At 34.7% G+C, this 24435-nt stretch overlaps 1 protein-coding gene across 1 annotated transcript in view; it reads right to left on the reverse strand.

Moving 5' to 3' along the window:
- Nucleotides 1–24435, reverse strand: part of LOC142983253 (facilitated trehalose transporter Tret1-like) — a 63614-nt gene that overhangs the window by 18551 nt on the left and 20628 nt on the right. Inside the window, exon 2 of the mRNA XM_076130170.1 lies at nucleotides 9062–10043. Coding sequence (XP_075986285.1) covers nucleotides 9062–10018 — 957 coding nt within the window. The 5' untranslated portion in view covers nucleotides 10019–10043. The remainder of the gene's footprint in view (nucleotides 1–9061; nucleotides 10044–24435) is intronic.

Genomic DNA, 24435 nt, shown 5'->3' on the forward strand with positions numbered 1-24435 from the left:
TGCTTCTCTATGAAATGATGCATGCAAAACGAACCAACACCACGTGCAATCAGGCAAAACAGGCGTTACATAACAGGCAGCAGGCCGTGCACGGGAAAGTGGAACATGTAGACAGGCAGTCAGCGTCAGGATCCTACACGCCGCAACATTCGATCACGTCGGGGTCACCACTTTGGCGGATGCTTCGTGAGCGGCGTTAGGTCAGGAAATAAACAACTTGGTTGCTAATTTAAGTATATTACATTATATTATTAGTACAGAAGTTTTAGCACAACTATAACTGAATGTACATGTTTGAGACAGAACTTAAGCCAAGTTATATGTTACAGAATGTGAACTGGCGTACATTCTACTTTTTGGCGCGTCCCAGAATGTTCGCGCGGGAAAAAGATCCCCGCTCCTCGAACGCCAGCTGTCAAAGTCGATTTGACAGGTTGCGTTCGGAAACGTCACAAGCGAATGTGGGCGAATGAAATAGGTCGCCACATATGTACCTAAAATTAACAAATACGAAATCATATTTTTGCATTATTTTCTATTTGCATTATTATTATACTTGACTATCTACGTGGCTACAAACGATTACAATTGCACAACAATAGATTTTATTTAGCTCTACATTTTAGGTCAACTTAAATGATATTTAGAAATTACTTTTTTTCAAATTATTCTTAACAGTATCACCGAGACTGGTTAAATTCCCAGTATCGGATAAATTTCCTTTAACACTGAACTAGGAATACAAAGGCCAAACATTGTGTGCATTCCTTACACCTCTACTTATACTACTGGCACGATATAAATAAAAACACATAATTAAATTAAAGAAAACAAAACAGCGACCATTTTGAAATTCCACTTTCAAAAACATACAACCAAAAAAAAAATCCGCAATAAAAAAAAGTTGATGTAAAAGAGGCGCAAATTCCGTTCGGAGTTTGCCCGGGTTTTTACGAGCGAACCGGGTAATAATCCGGTGATCGTTAGCCCGGGTAATGAGTGCCGGGTAAACGAGAACACTAACTAAAGGTATAACTTTGGTTATGTGAATTTCGAATCGGATTTTACATAAGTCGATAAGTTTATTAGACGGGATGACTAATTGGTTATTTGTATTAATAGTATAATTTACTATTAATACGAAGGTTTCGACGCGTGTCTTAAAATATATTTACTTTACGATATATTAACGTAGTGAGTGCGATTCGTCTTTAAATTATGACGGATTAAGGAATAAGTAGCATAATAAGAGTTGTGGTTTGAAAGAAAATGTAGTAACAATGATTGAGAAAGGGATGATTGGTAGAGAGAATGAATGTAGAATGGCGAATAAAATTTACCATGCGGATGTAAATGGACAAACACAGATCATATCAACGATTTCTTAAAAAAGGTCAGGTGCGTAGTACTCGTAACCAGCGTTCATGTATGGATGTTAATGAGACAAGGGAAGTTTGTAAGAATCGTACCAATTGTCATTCTTTGGTCTTTGCCTACTCCTTTTTGAAAAAGACGTGTTATTATGACATGTATTAAAAACAAATTCACGATCCAATAATTTATTTTAAATTTGTAATTAAATTAAAATAATACAAATACAATACTGCCTCCGTGGCACAGTGGTTTAAGTCGCCATACCGCTGCAATTGCGTCGGGCGGTTGCGGGTTCGATTTGGTTCGACACAAGGAACAATTATTTGGGCGATCCATAAACAATTATTTCGGGTCTGGTGGTACTTCGTGTACATTGCTTGTATGTTTGTAAAAGTCTCCGCGACGCAAGAGCAATACTTAGTGCGGGAGATGTCTTTAAAAAAATCATAATATTTGCACTATCATCATAGAAAAAAAGCATTAAAAATAGGTCAATAGTAGCCAAAAGCTTTCACCAAAACTATGCCAAATCCTCAAGCATTAAATAAAGCCGAGTACACAAGATATTAGTGTAGAAGTTAGTAATCCGTGTACACTACACATAATCCTCGGCAGTTAAGTGCAGTATTTCCACTAAACGGCCCCTAGCCGCTAATTAGTTGTTAGGAAGGAATTAGTATTATGGACGTTTGCAGTAGTTTACTTTTACGACTGTACTTTTGCTGGTCAAATGGTTTGTTTGGTTTTGAAGAGATTTTCTAAGATATTTAAATAATATTTTGTAAATAAAGTATCCTAAGCTTTAATTTTCAATCGCGTTTAAGACCCGTTACATTATAATATTATGAATATTTAGTGTTTTTCGTAGTAGTGACTTATATAAGCTGTCGTTTTCTACGCCAGGTGGTCGAAAGTGGATACTTAGGAAAACCCATAACAAAATTCCTGTCATTATTATATGGCACCATTTAATTTTACTACAGTTTCCCCCAGATTTAAAATCACATACATAGTTCAGTGGTAAAAGATTTCAAGAGACCTTTATACATATCCTTTCAAGGCTAAGAGTTTTTAGACTATGTTCGCATTCAAGAACTGTTTTATGTAACTCTCAGTTACGCAAGGTTTTATCAGGGTGCTTTCTTTCACCTTTACAAAGAGTGATAATAATTCTAATACACACATAACTTTGAAAACTCCTTAAATGCCTGGGAATCGAATCTTCGATCACTTGCATGAAAGGCAAATGTTTTATCATCTAGTTCCACTAGTATATAATAAAGTACGACATGACATAATATTGCACAATGTTCCATTGAACTTTAAAATCCGATGTACATTATAACAAGATTGTTAGCGTTCAGCGCCTTATATCCATATCTTGGTACCTGCTGTGTATAAGTTGTAAACTGAAGAACATCCGTTATGTTCAGTTGCAGGGCTTCAGGTTCAACCTAGTTCTTTACTTCGTTAGCGTTTGGGTATGTCTTCAGAAAACAGTTTTAAATTGTTATTGTTGTATTTTTTCTAAGATAACGACCATTTCGGCAGGTATATATTTTATTTTCGAAGATAAGTATCAATCATGAGTTTTGGAATGTTCAGAAAGCGGAAATAAACTGCCTAGCAAATTTTAATTCTTATTATCAATTTGCAGTAAGTATGCAGGTGGCAAATATGCTGAGCAATATCAATACAACATTGATTTTTCAGGACAAAAAATAAGTTGCCTTAAAAATAAGTAAAAGCCTTGACTGTAGACAGGATTTGTTGTCCAAATACGAAATTATCCGCAATCATTGTCTGTATTTGGTTTCAATAATATTTTATGCTTCTCAGTAATTTACCGCAATGTCGGTATTAGATTCGACTTCATTTAACATCAGGATTTTTATATCTTGCTTAAATTGGTGTGTGTGTTTTTTTTTAGTCCAGATATACCCAAAAATTTAGGTTTTTGAAGCAGTTACATAATAAACAGTAATATTAATGATATGACGTTAAAATCAAAATGGCGGGCAACTCGATCACGAAATACATTAGTTAACACAATCATATCGGTTCATTACGTCGACTCACTTTACTGATCCGGCTGCTATCGACAGATTATTAATTACCACGCAAGTCACTACCTAACGAGTTGTGTTATTATTCGGTACTACTTAAAATAATATACTTTATTAGAGGCCGCCGGCGATTTCGTCCGCGTGGAAAACCTTCCCGTCTAAATCTCGATCCGTCGGGAACTCCGGGATAAAAAGTAGCCTATGTCATTGTGTTATTCTGAATCTTTAGCTACCTATATGCCTCAGCTATCTGTATACCAAATTTCATCGTAATCGGTTCGGTAGTATTTGCGTAAAAGAGAAACAAACATCCATACACGCACAAACTTTTGCATTTATAATATTAATAGGATCTTATGGCAAAACCTCGTGGCTAAGTTCACAACTGCCGCGCAGATCGATCTCTGAGGTTAAGCTACGTTTGCCAAGGTTGTTCTGTGAATGAGTCGAAACCACTCATTCACAGAAAACGATCGTTAAATTGTGAGTCCCGAATGTCATTTTTGAAGATGTTTGACAGTCGTTAACAGTGGTCAGAAGTTTGAAAGTCTGACAACCAGTCGCACCGAAGGGTATCGTGTTATAACCCAGGTAACTGAGTTGTGGAGGTCCAATAGGCAGTCGCTCCATGTAAAATACTGGTATTCACCTGCATCCGGTGAGACTGGAAGCCGACTCCAACCTAGTTTGGCTGCTTGAAAATAACTTATTTATAGGAAATCTGTAGCTTTCTAAACTTTATGATATTCAATATCCAATTAGCGGTATAATATGGAATAATCTACAACTTCCATAAAACCTATTTAAATAGCTTTCTATCATGAATTATACATAAATCGCAACCTTATTTATACATACATACATTTACTACAAATACGACTAATTTTACGATCTTTAGTAATTTCCCTTGCTCCATTTACATCCATACATCTTGTCATACTTTCATTCGAGGCGCTCATAGCCAGTTGCGTTCACCGGTCGGTAAACGATCAGCGGGTTAAGCAACCCTTGGCGCGGTCAATCTATAGATGGGTGACCGCATAGTGGTATTTGAACTGAGCGTGTCTGCAAAATGCAACAGTCGTTAAGTTACGTCCAAGGCCTTTCGGACGGCTTGAACAACTTTGACACCAGGTTGACCACTAACCATACGACAGAATAAAAAAGTCATACTTTCGCCATAACAGCGAAATAAACACAAACAAAGGCATTTTCGCACAATTTCCTGTTAGCTAACTATCTAATGAATATATTTAAATACATGTTATATGCGATGTGTATGTTAGTTGCAAATAATTGGGGCCATTACGACAGTCTGTGCGTTTAACTGCGACCTTCGCTCGCCCGTTGAATAATGTGCGCCGACCCTTAGCTAGGGCTGCCTCATACAATTTTGACTGCAAGATTTTAACACGTTAACTTTTTTATGTAAACTGCTGTGATGTTTTTTTTATAGTGCAATACTGACTCTTATAACTGGTCTTGGATAAAGGAGACTTTTAAAAACAAGTCAATACCTAATACAGAATACAATCAAATTCGTAACAGCTATATCTTAATTATACAACTTTGTATACAATTTTTTTGAGAGAGTATTTATCACGCCAAGTTCCCAGTTTCCTTGCATGAATAACGTAAATTAAGGACGCGACTATTTTCTTAGTACACATTGGTAGAATTGGGCAGATTTATCAATTTCTGTACGGAGCAGCAGCTAACCAGCGTTACCACTGTCTAAGTTAAACTTTTATCGTAATTCATATGGTCAGATTCGCTGTTAGGACATATGAGGATACGGAATCCCTATTAGCAAGCAGGACCAATGACTTAGCACGCTTTACATAAAACACGCAAAGTAAGTACAAAGTAAGTACCTATAAATAGGCGCCTATCCAAGACATATTGGCCACAAAGTGGTATACGTTTTTACTTTCATACTGCAGTGATAGCCGAGTGGTTTAAGTTGACACCTCCCACGCAAGTGGTCGCAGGTTCGAACCCGAGGCGACACACCAATGACTTTTCGAAGTTATGTGTGTATTAGAAATAATGCTCCAACGGTGAAGGAAAACATCGTGAGGAAACCTTGCATGCCTAAAATTTGTTTAATACATTTATTGAGGGCATGCGAAGTCCCCAACCCGCACTTGGCCAGCGCGGTGGACTCAAGGTCTAAACCCTCCCTCATTACGGGAGGAGACCCTTGCCCAGCAGTGGGACAGTAACGGGTTAAATTTATTATGTGCGATTTAGGCTACACCAACTACATTTTATATATTTAATTTTACATGCAATCTATTACAGTGTACAAGTAATTTAAAACAAGATAAATCATTATACTTCGCATGTTATAATGATGTAATACAAATATAATAATATATAATCTTCATCGACTTTTCTTGCATAATGTACATACATACATAATACATAACATCACGCTCGTTATGGTCTAAAGTGTAGGCAGGAGTGAGCGCGATATTCCCCAGTTAGGTATCAATATAGGGTGAGCCTTTTGCCATTTACAGGGCACGTTACCGTACTCCGAGCAGCAATGGGGAATATAATATACTAGCTGACTCGCGCAACTTCGCTTGCGTGACATAAAAGAGAGTGGGTCAATTTTTTTCCCGTTTTTGTATTTTTATTTATTAGTTGCCTGCTCCTATTGGTCTTAGCGTGATGATACGACTATCTAAAACTGAAATAATTTTTCAAATCGGACCAGTACTTCCCGAGATTAGCGCGTTCAAACAAACAAACAAACCCACTCTCCAGCTTTATAATATTAAATATAGATTATATGGTATAGTCTGTAATAGAATTTATCAAAAGTACTTTGCCCGACCCGGGAATCGATCCCTACACATTTGCACAACTATACCAACTGCGCCACTGAGGCACACACAAGTAATTGAAAACAAGATAAATCATTAAACTCCACATGTAATAATTATGTAATGTAAATAAATCTTCATAGACATCTTGCATAATGTACCCATTAATAAATAATACACGATCTAATTAATGATCGTTACACGGTTTGTTATTATGTGGTGCATTTTGAATAGTTACGTCAGATGTTAGTTGATTTAGATTGATAGTGATTAATAGGATGTCTGGTAATAAACTTATGTATCTATAATATACTGATAATATAAAGCTGAAGATTCTGTTTGTTTGTTTGACAGCGCCAAACCCAGAAACAACTGATTCGTATTTTTTTTGTGCTAAATTTATTATTTAATTTTTTTATTGAGGAAAAATGGGCTTTCAGTAAGTTGGCTTGCCTCAATAGTAATTCCATAATTTCTTTCAACCCTGTGTAACAACAATATCTTGTAGCTATTTTTTTTTTAATTTTGATATTTTTATTAATAACCTGAGCTCCCTACGATCTAACAATCTAAGTGTAAAACTGCAGTAAAAATATTACGTATTTGCTTGTTTTTACTAAAACATAATCTTTATATTTCATACGGTAAACCACCAAAAATATGAGTCATTACCTGAAAATAATGTTTACAGGGTACCTAAGCCTAAAAATTACATAAATCCTTTTCATTCTACAAACAAACTGATTACATACACTAGTCTTAAAAAACATACATTTTCACCTATTTCAAACAGTTGCATGCCAACCCTATTCCCTATACTGAGTTACGAGGGTTTAATGTGTACTATACAGAGCTCTCAACGAGTAATGTTCTATATTGGTACAACCCTAGCCAGTGTAATGGAAACATTATACGGATTGCCGTGTGGTTTATTAAAATTTTCATTGCTTTGCTTGCTCTAATTGATTAAATTGTTTTGTTTTGGTATTTGGGATTCATTTTGACGATACTATCATTGTAATTGAATTGAATCATTTCATGATGAAACTAGCTGACCCGCGCAACTTCGCTTGCGTCACATAAGAGAATGGGTCAAATTTTTCCCCGTTTTTGCAACATTTTCTATTGCTGCTCTGCTCCTCTTGGTCGCACCGTGATGATATATAGCCTATAGCCTTCCTCGATAAATGGTCTATCTAACACTGAAAGAATTTTTCAAATCGGACCAGTAGTTCCTGAGATTAGCGCGTTCAAACAAACAAACAAACAAACAAACAAACTCTTCAGCTTTATAATATTAGTATAGATTTGTCTAGTCAAAACAGTTAATTGCGACCAAAGCCAACCTGTGCCAATACGACATGCAAAACATATTCATTAAGGATTTATAAGCCAGTAAAAAATAAGCCATTTCTTTTGCTTCTAAAGGAATATGATAAACTAAAGAATTAACTTATCACGGTTATCTAACAGCGTTTCAAAATGCACTTAGTGTCAATCTTCTTTTTTTATAATTTCCGTTAATGAAAAATGTAAATTAAAAATACTGAATAAGTACCTACATACCTACTTAAACCCTAATTTTGTTAATCTCTTGTCTGTCTTTCAGCCTGAATTGGGCTCGTTGCTATAATACGGGCTACTATAAAGAAAATTTTAAAAGAAATTTTCAATACACACTAACTAAAAGTCATGTTTTATGTATTAGATATCAATAATTACGAATACCTCTATTTTTCTACTATGTGACTATGAAAATATTCGATATTCCTCACTGAATAGCATCAGTAACTAAAAACAAATAAAATTCTCCAAACAAAAGGCATTTAAAAAGTAAATAAACGAGCTGTATACGTGAGAGGAAAGTGAAGCAACATTACAACATTAGTTAGTAGGTGCGATCTATACGACAAGGAGTAATGGCGGAACCTATACTAGCGACCGAATTTATTTACGTATATAGGTCTTGTAAATATGTCTCTGTAAACTGTGTACGGATAGATTTTTTTGGTAAAACGTGTCTAGTTTTGTTTCATGATAGAAAATTGCATTTTTTTTAACCCATTAGTATTCCACTACTGGGTAAAGGAACGACGGAAGGGTTAACATCCGTTACACTTAATCTTTCGCACATCAAAGCAAAACCTAAAAAGCCGCAACCAAACAAGCTCATTGAGGCTCTCATAACACCCCCACTTTTATCAGTAGGCCACCCTCTGAACTCGGCTATTAATCAGGCCGTTGTTGCCATGCACCTCTTGCATCCCCCTCGCACCCCTGTGCAAGAGCGAGAGAACAATAGCTTTTATTTTGACACTATATACGTCAGATGCAGAAAGGGAAGTTTTGTCAAAGAACAATTGCAGTTTTGGTTCGCCTTTGTTTGAGGACTAAGTTACCGTTTGTGATTTTCAATGGGTCGTTATGTTTGTATAGAAACCGTAGAGCTTTGGTTTTATTCGTGCAAAACCGTTTTAGGCATATAACATTATGATATATTTTCTTTTTACCGTTAAGTAATTAAATAAGCTGCTTTTGTTGCTAGAAGTATTCGGAAAATCGCCAAAAACTTTTGTTTATTTACAGCTTTTAAGCACAAATACTTAAGAATGTTAACCCGTTAAAAAAAATTGAAAATAAGCTAGTACCAAGAAAAATAATCCTAAATAAACATACTTAAGAAGTAGTATCACATTTCTTAAGAAAGTATTCTTGGTAAAATGTCTGAAAAGAAACACATTTCTAGTAACATGGCATCATCATTTTTACGTAAAAAAACTAGCTTACCTGCGGCAGATGTCTTGTTTTCCTCGGCGCTTGGTTTTCCTTCCCGTTTCCCGATAAGCACTTCCCGTTTGGCACCGCACTGCCCGCCTGTACACTTTTTATCTCTTCCTTTACCTCCGTACCTATAGGCCTCGAAATCGGTATGTTGTGCTTCTCAAAATATCCATTCTGTATCATTTGGTCCAACGAAACTTCTAATTCACGAACTGGCACCACTTTCCTACCAAAAATCGGATCATCAACCACCATTTTCCGATTGCAACCAGACACTTCGGAGAATTTAACGTTCTTTTTTGGCTCTTCGCCTTTTTTCGGGCGAGTTCGGCCCCTTTCGGGAGGGTCAGTCGTCCAGTAGCGAGCGTTTTTATCAGATATCCGATGCGGTTTACAAACGGCGACGTTTTTAGGTGTGCCATTTGCATTTCGTGGTGCGTTTAATGAATTTTTGGTGGGATTTAAAGAGCTTTTTGAAGGGTTTAGGGTTACAGTATTCGGGGGAACTTTCGCAGTGTTTTTTGGTGTAGAATTATTAGTTTCTCTTGGTCTAGTGCTAGCGGGTTTTCTATAAGGCTCATAAGATTCACGCGAGCGCCTCTCGTGTTCGATTCGAAAGTCGTAATGATCTTTTTTGTACCTCCTGTTGTTTCTCTCGTCGTAGTTGTAGTAATTTCTTGGAAGCGAATTGTATTTGATGTCGTAAGTGGTCGGTAGGTTAAGGTACTCTGGTCTGATTGGTCGGAAGAGGGATAATCGTCCCTGTGCCTCATCGAAATCTGAATATATATCTTCGTAAACGTATCCGTTCTTGCGTCTGGGTCGGTCGTGTAGGTCCCGGCGTCTCTCTTGCCTGTATCGATTGGTTTCCCTGTCGTACGGTTCATATCGGCGCCTGAATTCGTATTCATAGTCGCAATCAGGCCTCCTTTCATAGAGCAATCTCTCGCGGGAGCCGGCCATTGTCCTCTTATTAGATTTTTCCCGCCTGAAAAGAAAAGAATCGTATATCAATGAGGGATTGGCGAGATTCAACGGATTTGTGGGGTCGGGACGGTAGCCGCATTCCTTGTCGCTTTCACTCTGATATTAGTTCGCAGTGAAAGAGGATAGTTAAATTTGTTACGGCCGTATTTTGCGCTTTTCATGCTTTGAGAAGATAAATTTAAATATAATGCATTTCACAATTTACATTATTGTGTTAGTATATTCATTTGATAATTTTGGTACTATTAAACTATTAAACTCAATTGAGTGTTTTGTTGCTGTTCGAGAATCGAATAGTATCTAAATTTTGCTCTATAAAACTTCGCCGTAACATTACGTTACTCGTTACGATAAAGATACTTATAAAGATATAGATACTTTATGCTTTCTAAGTAAAATTAATTAAATTACTTAGTTTAATTATTTAACTTAGTTTTTTTACTAAACTACACTAGTCTGTAACCTTAATTATCGAGAACATGGACGTCATAAATATTATCTATAACTAAAGGGGTTTTAAAATATAATAAAGAACCCTTTTTATCTGTACCTCAGAGCTAAGGATGTATTATTTAATAAATTTATGACTTTTTATAATGATTGATTGATTGATCTGGGGGCACGGAAGTGCCCCCGCAAGTCGAGCAAAAAAAAAGCGGCACGGCCGTAACATCCTTTTCTCGAAGCAATTCGGGCTATTATTGACACCCCTATAATTTCGTTGTGGATAAAACAAGAAGCCTGGATTTTCAGCAACTAATCAGTCATTGCATAAACACGGTATATTTAAAATTTCAGTCAATTTGAACCAGTAGTTTAAGAATGACAACTTGTTAAAATTTTGAATTTTGTCACTCACTGATTCACTGACTCACTGACTCACCGATCATCAAAAGTCTAAGGTACTTCTAGCAGACCTAGAAGCTTAAAATTTAGAATACGAATAGGGTTTAGTGTCTTAATCATGGGAAAAATTTAATATTTTCTAATTTCGGTCCAGTTTTCTAAATACACCAACTGCAACAATAACTTTGTAATCCCATATAAATGTATACGATTACAAGGTTACATTTGCAGTTAATGAATTATTATTACTGTAGAAAATAAAATAAATAGGTGTAAATAGGTACCTACTATATGAGGCATAATAGGAGGGGGTAAAGGGTGGGTAAGGGTGTTTAACCCATGAAACTGAACAACATTCCCATAAGAAAATATGTTGAATTATGAAAAAAAAACGTCTTTCCATACAAATTGGACTTATGTTCGCTCTACAAAAAGAAGTGAGATGCCATCAAAAACAATCTGTAAAAACTTCAAGTCTCGCCGTAAAAAGTTGTGAGATCTATATAATACCAAGTCGATTAATCTATTTAGTCTCTACTTAAAGGACCTTCTGTCTTAAGTTATTACGTATGTTATTATCAAGCCAATTTTTAAAAAATACCTTTAAAACAAATAGATCGACTTGGTCATCGCAAGAAAACACAAATTCGCCATTATTAACATTTCAGGAGCATTAACTTCTTGTCGTGCTGTGTAGTGTGATACATACTAATAATCAAATCATGCGATGGCCAGGTCGGTCTATTTGTTTTAGAGGTATTTTTTTTAAATTGGCATGATAATAACATACGTAATAACTTAAGACAGAAGGTCCTTTAAGTAGAGACTAAATAGATTAATCGACTTGGTATTATATAGATCTCACAACTTTTTACGGCGAGACTTGAAGTTTTTACAGATTGTTTTTGATGGCATTGATTTTACAAGTAGCTTAAAACTCAATACATATTAAACTAGCCAAAGATATTTTGTGTTTATTCGTTTGCCTTCTTTTACGACTAAACGGCTGAACTAATACAGGTGAAACTCTGACAAAGCTAAGGATTGTAGCCCAGGAAATGTTTACGCAAAGTTGAAATTTCAATTTTTTTCATTTAAAGGATTATTTAATAAGAAAAGATAAGTTTTATATATTTCCCAGATATCCATGGAACTAAAAATTGCCACTTACATGCAAGAAAATGGTGGATTTTTAAAATATAATGGTTTATTGTCATCGTGGCAAAGGGTAAAGAACCCTTTTTATCTGTACCTCAGAGCTAAGGATGTATTATGTCACTCCCACTCATATATTATGTATTGTAATTCAAGTTCGTGCCTTTTTTTGGTACAGACGAAGTAATGGTTATGATAATGGAATGTTTGAGACGTTGGGGTTATTTATAGAATTTTTATAATTTGGTTTTATGAAGAAATAAAAATTATTTGGAATTTTCAGTGAAACTAGTAGAAAAAACAATTATTTATTATACAAATATGTAAGATAAGTAAATGACATTTTTATGTTTATATACTGGTATATAAAATCGATACAATATGCCATGGAGATGACCAATCATAAATGGTAAAAAATAAACTATAAATTTGTTTTTGTCCATTAGGATTGACACTTGTGGACCTATAGGTATTTGCAAACTCCACTTTTTGGTTTATATCCATGACCATTAAAAGGCTTTACCATAACATAAAACATACCTCTACAAAGTAGATAAGGAAAGTCTTCCTTGCCGAAAAAAAATATACACAGAATGCATAATACAAAAAAACACCTTCTCCGTACTACAAATAAAAATTACATTAAAATTTCATTCAAATGCACTTACAAGATGCATTCAATTATCACATGACGTCAGCTCTTAGCTAATACATTCAGTGCTATGAAATGCAGTTACATTATCTGCTAGATGTAGATTAGATTATTTAGAATATGAATGCTATTATGGAGATTTTCTAGATTACGCCGTTTGAGACTAGACTTTCACAGATGATATAAATGCATTTTTTTATAACTTAGATCTTTTATAGGGCTATTTTGAACTAAAATTGTTTTAACCAATATTTTTTACTAGCTGACCCGCGCAACTTCGCTTGCGTCACATAAGAGAGAATCGGTCAAGATTTTCCCCGTTTTTATTACATTTATACTACTACTCTGCTTCTATTTGTCGTAGCGTGATGATATATAGCCTATAGCCTTCCTCGATAAATGGACTATCTAACACTGAAAGAATTTTTCAAATCGGACCAGTAGTTCCTGAGATTAGCGCGTTCAAACAAACAAACTCTTCAGCTTTATAATATTAGTATAGATGACTATTGTTGTACCCGATAATATAGGCAGAAGTGTTTGCAATTCAAACCGAAATATGCACGTTTCACCATTAATAAAGGTAGTCTTATGTAATGGGGGCGAGCTTGTTATCAACATACCGGACACGTTACCCATTTCCGGGCTACTATTGAGAAATCGTACTTAATATTATAAATGCGAAAGTTTGTGAGTATGTATAGATGTTTGTTACTCTTTCACGCAAATACTACTAATCGATTTCCATGAAATTTAATATGTACGTAGCTGAAGACCCAGAATAACATATAGGCATCATTTTATCCCGGAGTTCCCGCGGGATCGGGATTTACACGGGAAGAGTTTCTACGCGGACAAAGTCGCGAGCGGCTTCTAGTTCTAATATAAATTTAAAAAGGCTAAGAGTACCTTGCCTGACCCGGTAATCGAACCAGAACCCTCGCGATCATTACTTGTATTTCTTTCACATCCATACATCTTGTCATACAGGACCGCTCGAAATTATAAGTATATTATACTGAAAACTCTACCATCCCTACCCACCCTCACTGAAACAAAGCGTGAAAGTATAATATTTTCAGTATGCAAAATAACTTGGGTAATATAATAACGTTTCATTTTGTGAATGAGAGTCCCGGCCGCCGCAGACTGAGCGCTTTAGTGATGCGCCTGTGCGTGCAAAATAAATATTTTATATCGATAATTATTTTATAGCGGTTTTATTTCTGTGTTTTAATAGTTTGTTGAGGAGACGAAAGGTTATTTTCAGGTAGTATTGTCGGGAAAGAAGTTTCGTATGTAAAGCTCGTGGTTTAGTTATCAACAGCCGCGCGGATCGATCTCTGAGGTTAAGTTATGCTGGCCGAGGTTGTTCTGTGAATGGGCGAACATCTTATACCTATCAAGTTCCTCCGTATTTCGGAAGGCACGTTAAATTGTCGGTCCCGGCTGTCATTTTCAAAGATCTCTCACAGTCGTCAACAGTAGTTCGTAGCTTGAAAGTCTGACAACCAGTCTTACTGAAGGGTACCGTGATATAACCCAGGTAACTGGGTTGTTGATCTAAGATAGGCTCCATGTAAAATACTGATATTCAGGAGCATTCCGTGAGACTGGAAGCCGATTTCAACATAGTAGAAAGACAGGCTAGACTGATGATGGTCGCGTATCCACATACGCGACCGTATGATAATGTTTAGTAACTAACTAAATAAGTAGATATTTTTCGAAGAATAACTATGTGACATTAATTCAATTAAAAACATCGACAAGTCTCCTCACTAGAGGTGCTCCGTGGCGCAGTGCGGTACAAGCCGGTCCATCGATAAATCTTTACGAACGTTTCACAGAACGATACAACAACGCTTATTGTCGCCCCTCTAATTCACTCCATGTGAAGAATTATTCCCCATATCCTGACTCCTTGGGAATACAAACGACATAATTGTTTGGGGATGAAGGATTAAGGGGTGTTTGGGTTTGTTTCTGCTATTGTAGACCAGAAATTGTTATAACTAAGTACTAATATTATCACGTTATAGGTATATAACCTATATAACTATTTAGGTAGCAGATGTCTGTAACGTATTGGTTAAAATGTTGTAGGTCGTAGTGGATCGTAAATTCGATTACCACGTAGAACAATGTGTGATGTGTAAACATTTGACTTCCATGCAGTTGTAGGTACATTGTTTTTGTTGCTTATATGTTTGTAAGATTGTTACAAACGAGTTCCCCATTGTGGCAATCACATCCAAAAAAACACCAATTTATTCACATATGTTTTATACTCTAATCTTGTTTAAGAAAGTCTAATCGCAAGACTTCTCATTCATACATTGTCCAGAATAACCCTATAAAAATACCACAATATAACGTATATAAGTAGGTTCTAAACAGCTTTTAAAACCGGCTGAATATCCGAAACTGAAAGGATTGGCTTCACCAACAATCCCGGAAAGTAACGGGATCCTTTCTATAAAGTTTGTATAAATGTGCAATGAAAAGTTTGCAACAAGCTATCTGTTTTATCCGTAAACAGGTTCAATAGTTTTCTGATTCGAGAATAAATTGTTTGGGAGATTTTGTTTCCTGATTTACTTTATGTATTTTTATGGACTCAAGGCCTTACCCCTCCCTCATTTGGGAGGAGACCCTTGTCTAGCAGTGGGACAGTATGGGGAAAAAAATGCCTCGTGAATATGGTTTTAAATGGTTTAGGGTCATGGTTCCTAATTAAGATAAAGATAACAGTCGATAAGGCATGTCAAAGGCCTGTCGGGCGGCTAGAACTGCTTTGACACTAAGTTGACCACAAAGCGTAGGATATATTTATGTATTGAATTTCATACAATGAATGAATGAATGAATAAAGAGATCCGGTTATTCTAGTCTCAAACAAGCATACAAACTGCAAAACTGTCCCACAAAAAGCCTATATTTCCTTTCATTAAAAACTGTCGCAAAATATTTCAAAATCAATTTATAATATTGTTGCTAACTGGTTCAGTCTGACGCATTGCGGTGTGGGGTTGGTGCCAAATTGTTAAATCGTTGTATTGTACTAATTGTGACTGTCACCTTGAAGGTACCGTGTTATTTTGCTAATGTTTGACGATGTTTTAGTACAATGACGAAAGTAATAGAAGTAATGGTGTTGATATTACTTTTGATGGGACAATTTGGTTTGATTACAAGTTGTAGTACTAGATACAAATTGAAACCCGTTTTTTATAATTTAACATTCTGAGGTAAGGTGTGTATTTGGAGTTATAAGGTAAGTAATATTTACGTTCAAAATAAATAAAAATAGTAGATAGAGAATCATACATACACAGAAAATATCAAGCCTTTTTCCCATAAGAGTATGCAGTGACCAAAGAACGCCACTTGGTACAATCCTTACAAACTTTCCTTGCCATATTCAGATCCATACATCATTCGATTCAAAAGTAGTTGTTTTATCAATGTAAGACATGCAACATTGAACATCAATTATTGAAACTCTCGCATTAGGTCAGGATGGCACATTCCATCTATAGCGTAAAACCGTCTATTTTAAATAATAAAAAACAGCTGACTTACTGCCATTTTTTTATTACAGACTTTCTAGATTCTTTTACAGACATTCTGCAAACGATGCAACTCGATTATAACGATTATCCCTAATTAACTATTACCCTATACACAGAGTATGCTATCCTGGCTATATTTATACAAAGTGGGACTACCTAATTCTTCACGAAGATTACTGCATTATTCTGTAATTTTATTTTGCTCCACATTTTATTAGGTTATACTGGCTATACTGACTAGCTGTTAAAGAGCTTTGAATAAAATGCGACAGTCCGTAGCTGAAGGTTAACCAACACAGATACATCCTAATAGATTGGAAAAAACCGCAATAGGAAGTGCAATCTAACCACATACAATTCTGGATAATCAGTAGTAGTAGTATAGTAGTTCTTGTATAAATAAAGATACTTATATTTTTTCTTAATGTATCGGCGTTGGAAGTTGGTGTCAAATCCTACACACTTATATTTTATGTCAGCTCATTCAAAGAATGGAAACAACATCGGGAGACTGTTTTCTTTACGAAAAGTTTCTAAAAGGGCGTTCAATAGTGCGACTCTTTGCAGTCGGTAAGGTATCGAAACTTTGACATTAATTAAAATGTACTGGAAAATAGTTCCTGCGACGCCCGCTAGTGGCGCTGATAAGATTATTTATATAAAAATTCTCGGTAGCTAGCTGGTTGTCAATAGACGATAGTGGTAGAGAATAGAGATACCGACGCCCACTCTAAGACATAGCTGTATTATTAAACTCAATTAACGTAGCAGAAATATAAACAGTACGAAAATAAAATCTTAAAATGATATTATAAAAAAACTTTTGAAATAAAATCTCTCAGTAATATTATTATTGTCAGTTGTATGAAGCTGCAGCTGTATCGGCTAAACTTCGGGAAGCGGAACACTTGTTTTATTATGCTAACATCTGCCATCAACAATAAACTTCATACTACTCTTGAAGAAAGCTCAAGAATATTAACTACTGCATTCGTTCTGTTAGTTATTATCTAAAAAGTATAAAAGATAAACTTGACTTTAATAGATAAAATAAATTAACACTAAGAATCTACCATTTTACGCATATACCAGCATTTTATAGTAAGACTGGTTGTCAGACTTTCGAGCTTCTGAACACTGTTAACGATTGTCAAAGATCTTTGGAAAAGCACCCGGGACCCACAAGTTAACGAGCCTTCCGAAACATGGAATAACTCAATATGTACAGGGTCACCCATCCACAAAGCGACCTCAACAAGCGTAGCTTAACCTCAGAGATAGATCCCCCCGGCTGTTGTTAACTAAGCCACAACATCACTATGCAACAGAAATTGAAATAAAAATAAAATCTTAAAATACAATTATTAAAAAGCTTATGAAATAAAATGTTTCAGTGATATTGTCAGTTGTATGAAGCTGCAGCTGTATCGGCTAAACTTGAGGAAGCGGGACACTAGTGTTATTATGCTAACATCTGCCATCCACAATAAACTTCATACTGTTCTTGAAGAAAGCTTAAGAATATTAACTACTGACTTCGTTCTGTTAGTTAATATCTAAAAAAGTATAAAAGATAAACTTGACTTTAATAAATAAAATAAATTAACACTAAGAATCTAACATTTTACGCATATACCAGCATTTTACAGTGAGACTGGTTGTCAGACTTTCAAACTTCTGAATACTGTTAACGTTTGTAACAGATCTTTGAAAATGACAGCCGGTGTCCACAGTTTAACGTGACTTAACCGTCCACAGAAAAACCTCGGCAACGTTGCTTAACCTCAGAGATCGATCCCCGCGGCTGTTGTTAACTAAGCCACGAACTCGTCTATGTAGCAGAAATTTGAACAGCGTAAACATAAAATCTTAAAATACTATTATTAAAAAACTTATGAAATAAAATGTTTCAGTAATATTGTCAGTTGTATGAAGCTGCAGCTGTATCGGCAAAACTTCAGGAAGCGGATCACTTGTTTTATTATGCTAACATCTGCCATCCACAATAAACTTCATACTGTTCTTGAAGAAAGCTTAAGAATATTAACTACTGCCTTAGTTCTATTAGTTATTATCTAAAAAGTATAAAAGACAAACTTGACTTTAATAAATAAAATTAATTAACGCTATTTGATTAAATCAACATGCTTGATTAAATAGGGGGCAATTCTAATGTCATTCAGGCATGCTATTAAATCTCAGGCTACTATCGAGTGTATTCTTATAGAGTGTATTATTATTATTGTGGAAATAAGCACATTATCTCAGGAAAAAAAATCACATAAAATTAAAAAGGCTGACAAAATTTTACAATTGAATAATGCTGAGCTCAGGAATTTTGTAAAAAAAAAAATAGTTAATCGTTCTTTTTTTTTGTATTACCAAATATTTTAGAATCATCAAAAATAATTGGTACTTAATAATACCTTTTGTGTATCACTGATATATTTTATTCCCTAAAATCCATCCATCAATAATTCTCAGCTCTCCTTCATTTCAATTCAAGTCAGTACCTACTCGTGAACCTTTCAGCCGCGGCCAGCTTTGATAAACTAGCTTTGATGAAAGTTACACAAACATGTTACAACACTCACGGTCACTCGTGCCCACAACTTTCTACACACGTATTTTGTCAAACGGTTGTATAGTTACCGGCTTAAATGTGTATCACGGTACAGATTTGTTTGTATTACATTTAAAAAAGATGCTGGTTTTCACAAAGAATCGGACTGAAGCATTTTTTTAGGTATTCTTACCAAATTAATTCAGGAGTTTCCTCGAATTGCAAATATTGTTAGGTTAATTGTGTATTTATTAAGCTTAGCCATATTTGACGTTGTTTGATTAATACAAAAAAATATTAATTTATGTTGGTTTCATGATCCAAAGAACTTTAGAAACGATAGACCAACTATGGTAATATAAAATGATGTAAGCTGTCAAAAGTCTAAAAAAAAAATTTTAAATCCCTAGAAAGATTTCAATTTAACCTTTTGATCATCTCGTCACCAAAAACTCAACATAGGAAAGTTACATTGTAACTTAAAACCCTTATTACTATGGACAAAATGTCTGTTGTTGTTGTTTTATAAATCTTGTATACGAGTATTTATTCAGTTATTTTCACGTCAACATTTCCAAACAAAAGTTTGAAACACAAAAACATATTTATTCTCCTAACTATACTCTCATACTACAATACTGCATTCACTCGAGTTCTACTTCAACATAACATAAAGTATCTATTTTGTTCGCAAAAATTCTCCCTTTAATTTCCGTAGTTTTTGTATAGAAAATGTTGTTGAATGAAGCGTATCTCACGACATATTTTTATTTCCTTGCCTATTGTATTTTGACATTATTGTTTAAGGCTTGTTTGTGCAGTTTCTTAAAGTTGGAAAAATACATTTTGTTCAGACTAGCGGGCTTATCACGGTTCTCAGTTGACAACTAGTGTACCATCATACGACAGAAATGTAGTCACTTTGCAATACATTGTTGCTTTGACGTAACGTGTTAGTCACTTTACTCTAAGGGAGAAAACAATGTACAGTACAGTGTCATTCTAATAGTAATGTCAACGTGTGACACTCGGTAAGAACCAGTGATCTATCTCTGAATATAGCTACAAGCTGCTGCGAAAGCAATAGATAGAAATCTAGGAAAGGATTGTCTGCAATGTAGCTTTTGCGCCACATAACTTTGTGTTTGTAAATAAAGCAATAAGCCGCGGTACAAAAAGATTATCAATCGCATAGTTTAATCATTATCTCGTATTAGAGATAACTTTTTTACAATTGCGTAGATATTCCCGCGAATGTTTCTAAGTGATTTACTACCACTACACTTTTACAATTTTTAATGCAAAATACACCGCTTTTGACAATTTTTAATGCAAAATCGAGCAGCTATAATAATTAAACTATGTTTTAAATAAGTAATTTTAAATACCAAAAGCTCGATACTCAATAGCATTGACTACTACCGAATGTAGGCAATCGCGATATGATGAATGAACGATATCTCTGTGCTATTTTCATTTGCATTTTTATATTCTGCCAATTTATTGTTTAATTTTATGTCCAACTTCACTTTAATGCCATATTTCGTGCTTTCGCATTGAAATAAGTATTGTAAAACAGTTGGTTGCACGTTATGTCGTGTATAATGTCGTCGTAAACGTCTCCAATATTTATTGTGGTGCTTCAATTTATTCGTGGAAGTGAAACATAAAATATTTTGTTAAATGTCGTGAAAAGAGGAGTGATAAATTGTATAAAAATATTGTTTTATATTCATAGACAGTTTCATCACGTTTGGAAAACTTTTGCAAAAAAGAAGCTTAATTTATCAGGTGGAATTCCGTCAACGTTATGAATAGGTACTAGGAGACTCGGCAAACGCTGTTTTGTCATTTTAATAAAAATTGTGTTTCTTATTTGCATGAAAAATAGATGTTGGCCAATTCTCAGACCTACTTAATATGCTCACACAATTTCATGAGAATCGGTCAAACCATTTCGGAGGAGTACGGTAACTAACATCGTGTCATGGAAATTTTATATATAAGAAGATATCTATACTTTAACTATTGGATAGGTTATCTGAGAAGTATTCAAATGTTGTGAAACTGGCTCTTTGGTATTAAAAAATTAAACTTCATGTGCTGTTTTACATTTAGGGATATTTTTATTGTAAAGCCTAGCCTACGGTAAAGCTAGTGCAAAATTACTTGAAGAGAATAGTATTTCATACAAAATTAATAGATTTTTTATACAAAAATTCGTTAATCAGCTAGTTGTCAATTGTTGATAGAAATAGGAAATTACACTTCGGGAACATTGTGGGCGTTTTTTAAAAAGCTGTCTATTGGATTTGTTTATTTCACTAACAAAACAAACACTCGTAATAGAAACAGACACAATTGAACGCGCCAGATGCGCGCGTGTTATGAATCTCTATGCAAATCGCACTGACACTGTCAATCAATTTGATGAACATTACGAACACAGACCGTTGAACCACATCGAGCATAAATAGATGCCTTTATTTTAAGCCAGATTGGGTTGTTATGAAGTTAATACTGAAATTCATACATAGTTATATCTAATCTATACTAATATTATAAAGCTGAAGAGTTTGTTTGTTTGATTGATTGATTGTTTGTTTGTTTGTTTGTTTGAACGCGCTAATCTAAGGAACTACTGGTCCGATTTGAAAAAAATCTTTCAGTGTTAGATAGCCTATTTATTGAGGAATGCTATAGGCTATATATCATCACGCTACTACCATAGGAGCGGAGTAGCAACGAGAAGTGTTACAAAAACGGGGAAAATTATGACACATTCTCTCTTATGTAAAAAACTCCCGTCCACATAAGAAAATCAATATTGGACAACTCACACACGGTCATTTGATTCCAAACTAAACAGAGCTTGTGCTATAGTAAGCAAATAACTGATAAACATACTTATATACTTCTAAATACATACTTATAGATATTCATTAACATCCAGGCTCAGAACGAATACTCGTGTTCATCACACAAAGATTTGTCCTGGGTGGGATTCGAACCCACCACACGCGGCGCTTTACCACAGTAACCACTTTAACCACTGCGCCAAAATGCAGTTAACCAAATTCTGTCAAATTAAACATCGCAATTTTCTATTCATAAAAGACTTACGAAAAACACAAATAACTTTGTAAACAAACATCGCTTTCTTCTCTTGCTAAACAAAATCAATTAGCGTGTTAGTACTAAACAGCGCTTTACTGTCACATGTGAGTTGTACAAACAAACAAACATGGAACGTTGTGTTACGAAAGTTTTCGTTTGAACTGTTTATACAGTTTGTGTAGTCGTGCTTTTTACTAGCTTTTACTTACGACACTTTATTTTGATGAAAAAACAATTAAGAAAGAAAAATATTAAAGATTATTACATATATACGTAAAATCACGTCTTCTTCCCATAAGGGTATGCAGAGACCAGAGAACACTACTTGGTACGGTCTTAATAAACAAAACTATATCTAAACTAATTTTTAGAACGAAATCTATACCTCCATCAAATTTTTATTTCATCATAATTACATCAATATGATCGGACAAGGGGCTCTTGTATAAGTGTTTGTCATCTTTAAAATTTATTCATAAATACATATTCTGTAAATATTTCAAATATCTACTTGATGCCGTTAACAATAACGATCAAAATTGATAAAAAAAAAAACACATGTAAACCAAGAAAAATAACTACCTTTCCATACTAAAACCTACAATTCACATACAAACACATTACTATGCATAAGTAATGTGCCTCAGTAAGGAAACACATAATAATACCTTATTTAGTACACAGCATTGAATAATGTTTAGTAAATATTTATTATGATGTGTACATTCACTTTATGTAAGTATACCTTTCGAATTGTTACTGATTTCCTGGAATTATTAAAGCGGTCTTGAACTATGGACTATCAAATAGCTATCACAATGACTGTACAAGCATATACAATGAACTAGCTTGCTTCGACCGGGTTAATCTTAACAAATAATGCCTCATTATATGCCGTTAAACCTTTCTCGAGAAACATTTTGTTCAATGGTGACAATTGCGTGAAAATCCGTTCAGTAGATTTTGAGTATATCCTATACTAATATTTGTTTGCTTGTTTGAACGCGCTAATCTCAGGAACGATTTGAATTATTTCAGTGTTAGATAGTCCATTTATCGAGGAAGGCTATATGCTATATCATCACGCTACGACCAATAGGAGCAGAGTACCAGTAAAAAATTGTGACCCATTCTCTTTTATGTGACGCAAGCGAAGTTTACCTGCAACGAGTTTAGCTTTTTTAAACCGACTTGAAGTCTCTATATCTGAATTGATTAGAAACAAAACCTTTTTATTTAAAAAGAACTGAATAGGGCAAATCAAAACAAACTCCTACCATAACTTGCCTTTAAAGATAAGCTTTAAGGTTTATTCAAACCGATCATTTTCTGAAAATAACAAATGATTGCTAAAAGCACATTCACAATTAATACGAAAGGGAACCTCAATATTATTCCTAAGGGTCTCAATTTGTATACAAAGATCATTTTAACAAACCAACCGCACGTTATCTACGCAAATCGATCACTGACCGAGGTTACACAAAGAGCTTTATAAATAGAAGCAACAACGTTTCATTATTTATGGAAATACTGGCTTGTGCATGCGATTTCGTCCGCGTGGAAGTATTTTTCGCTTCATATAGTATCCTTATTAACACATAGGATCTAAAGCACAAATATTGTTTTATCTTTGTGCGAGATGCAACCAAAATAACAAACATCCATATATACTCAGGAACTTTAAGAATGATAAGATTATAATATAATCATTTACGTTTCAATAAGCACATAACAAAAGACTGTGTAATATTTTGAAACTTTCATAACTCTTAGCTAATTTTACAATTAATTACTCAAAATAAAAAAAAGGTTAAATTTTAAACAATTATTATGCATGTCATCAACCCGCACTTGGCCAATACGGCCTATCCTGTCCCTAAATTCTGAAGAAGACTGTTGCCCAGCAGAACAGAAACGGGGAAAAATATGTATGTGCTATAGTTTCATGATCATAAATTCGTAACTTCGCTGCATCGAAACTGAATCGCATGTCGACTGCGTTATTAAAAACGCAACTGCATCGTATTTGCACCGTAAAAAAAGGACTATTTGTAGTGAATGGACTCCATGCATATGTATGTGTGCGGATTAAAACGGTCGGATGCAGTATTGCGCTTTGAACTGCGAATGTAATATGAAAATATTGTGGCCGTTCTAGTCTGTTTTTCTTTAGATCTCTCTTTTCTTGAAAATCGTTTTATAAGCCTTTAATTACTATTTACCCTTATTTTTTTGTCTTTATTATTTTTGGATTAGAAATTTTGATAAAGGATAACATTTATCACTAAAGACAGACACATATTACTAGCGGGATTTGGAAATAACTACAAGTTAAAATATAATTCCTTTGCCAGGACACATTCTAGCAGATAGAATAATTTAGATTTATTTTCTTTAACAAGTAGACCAATATAACCAAATTACAAGAAAATCCATAATAAAACTGGCAGAAAATGTAGGTCACTATGGTTGAACAACAGAG

Source organism: Anticarsia gemmatalis, chromosome 23, assembly GCF_050436995.1.
Source record: "Anticarsia gemmatalis isolate Benzon Research Colony breed Stoneville strain chromosome 23, ilAntGemm2 primary, whole genome shotgun sequence".
In the NCBI taxonomy this organism is placed as follows: domain Eukaryota; kingdom Metazoa; phylum Arthropoda; class Insecta; order Lepidoptera; family Erebidae; genus Anticarsia; species Anticarsia gemmatalis.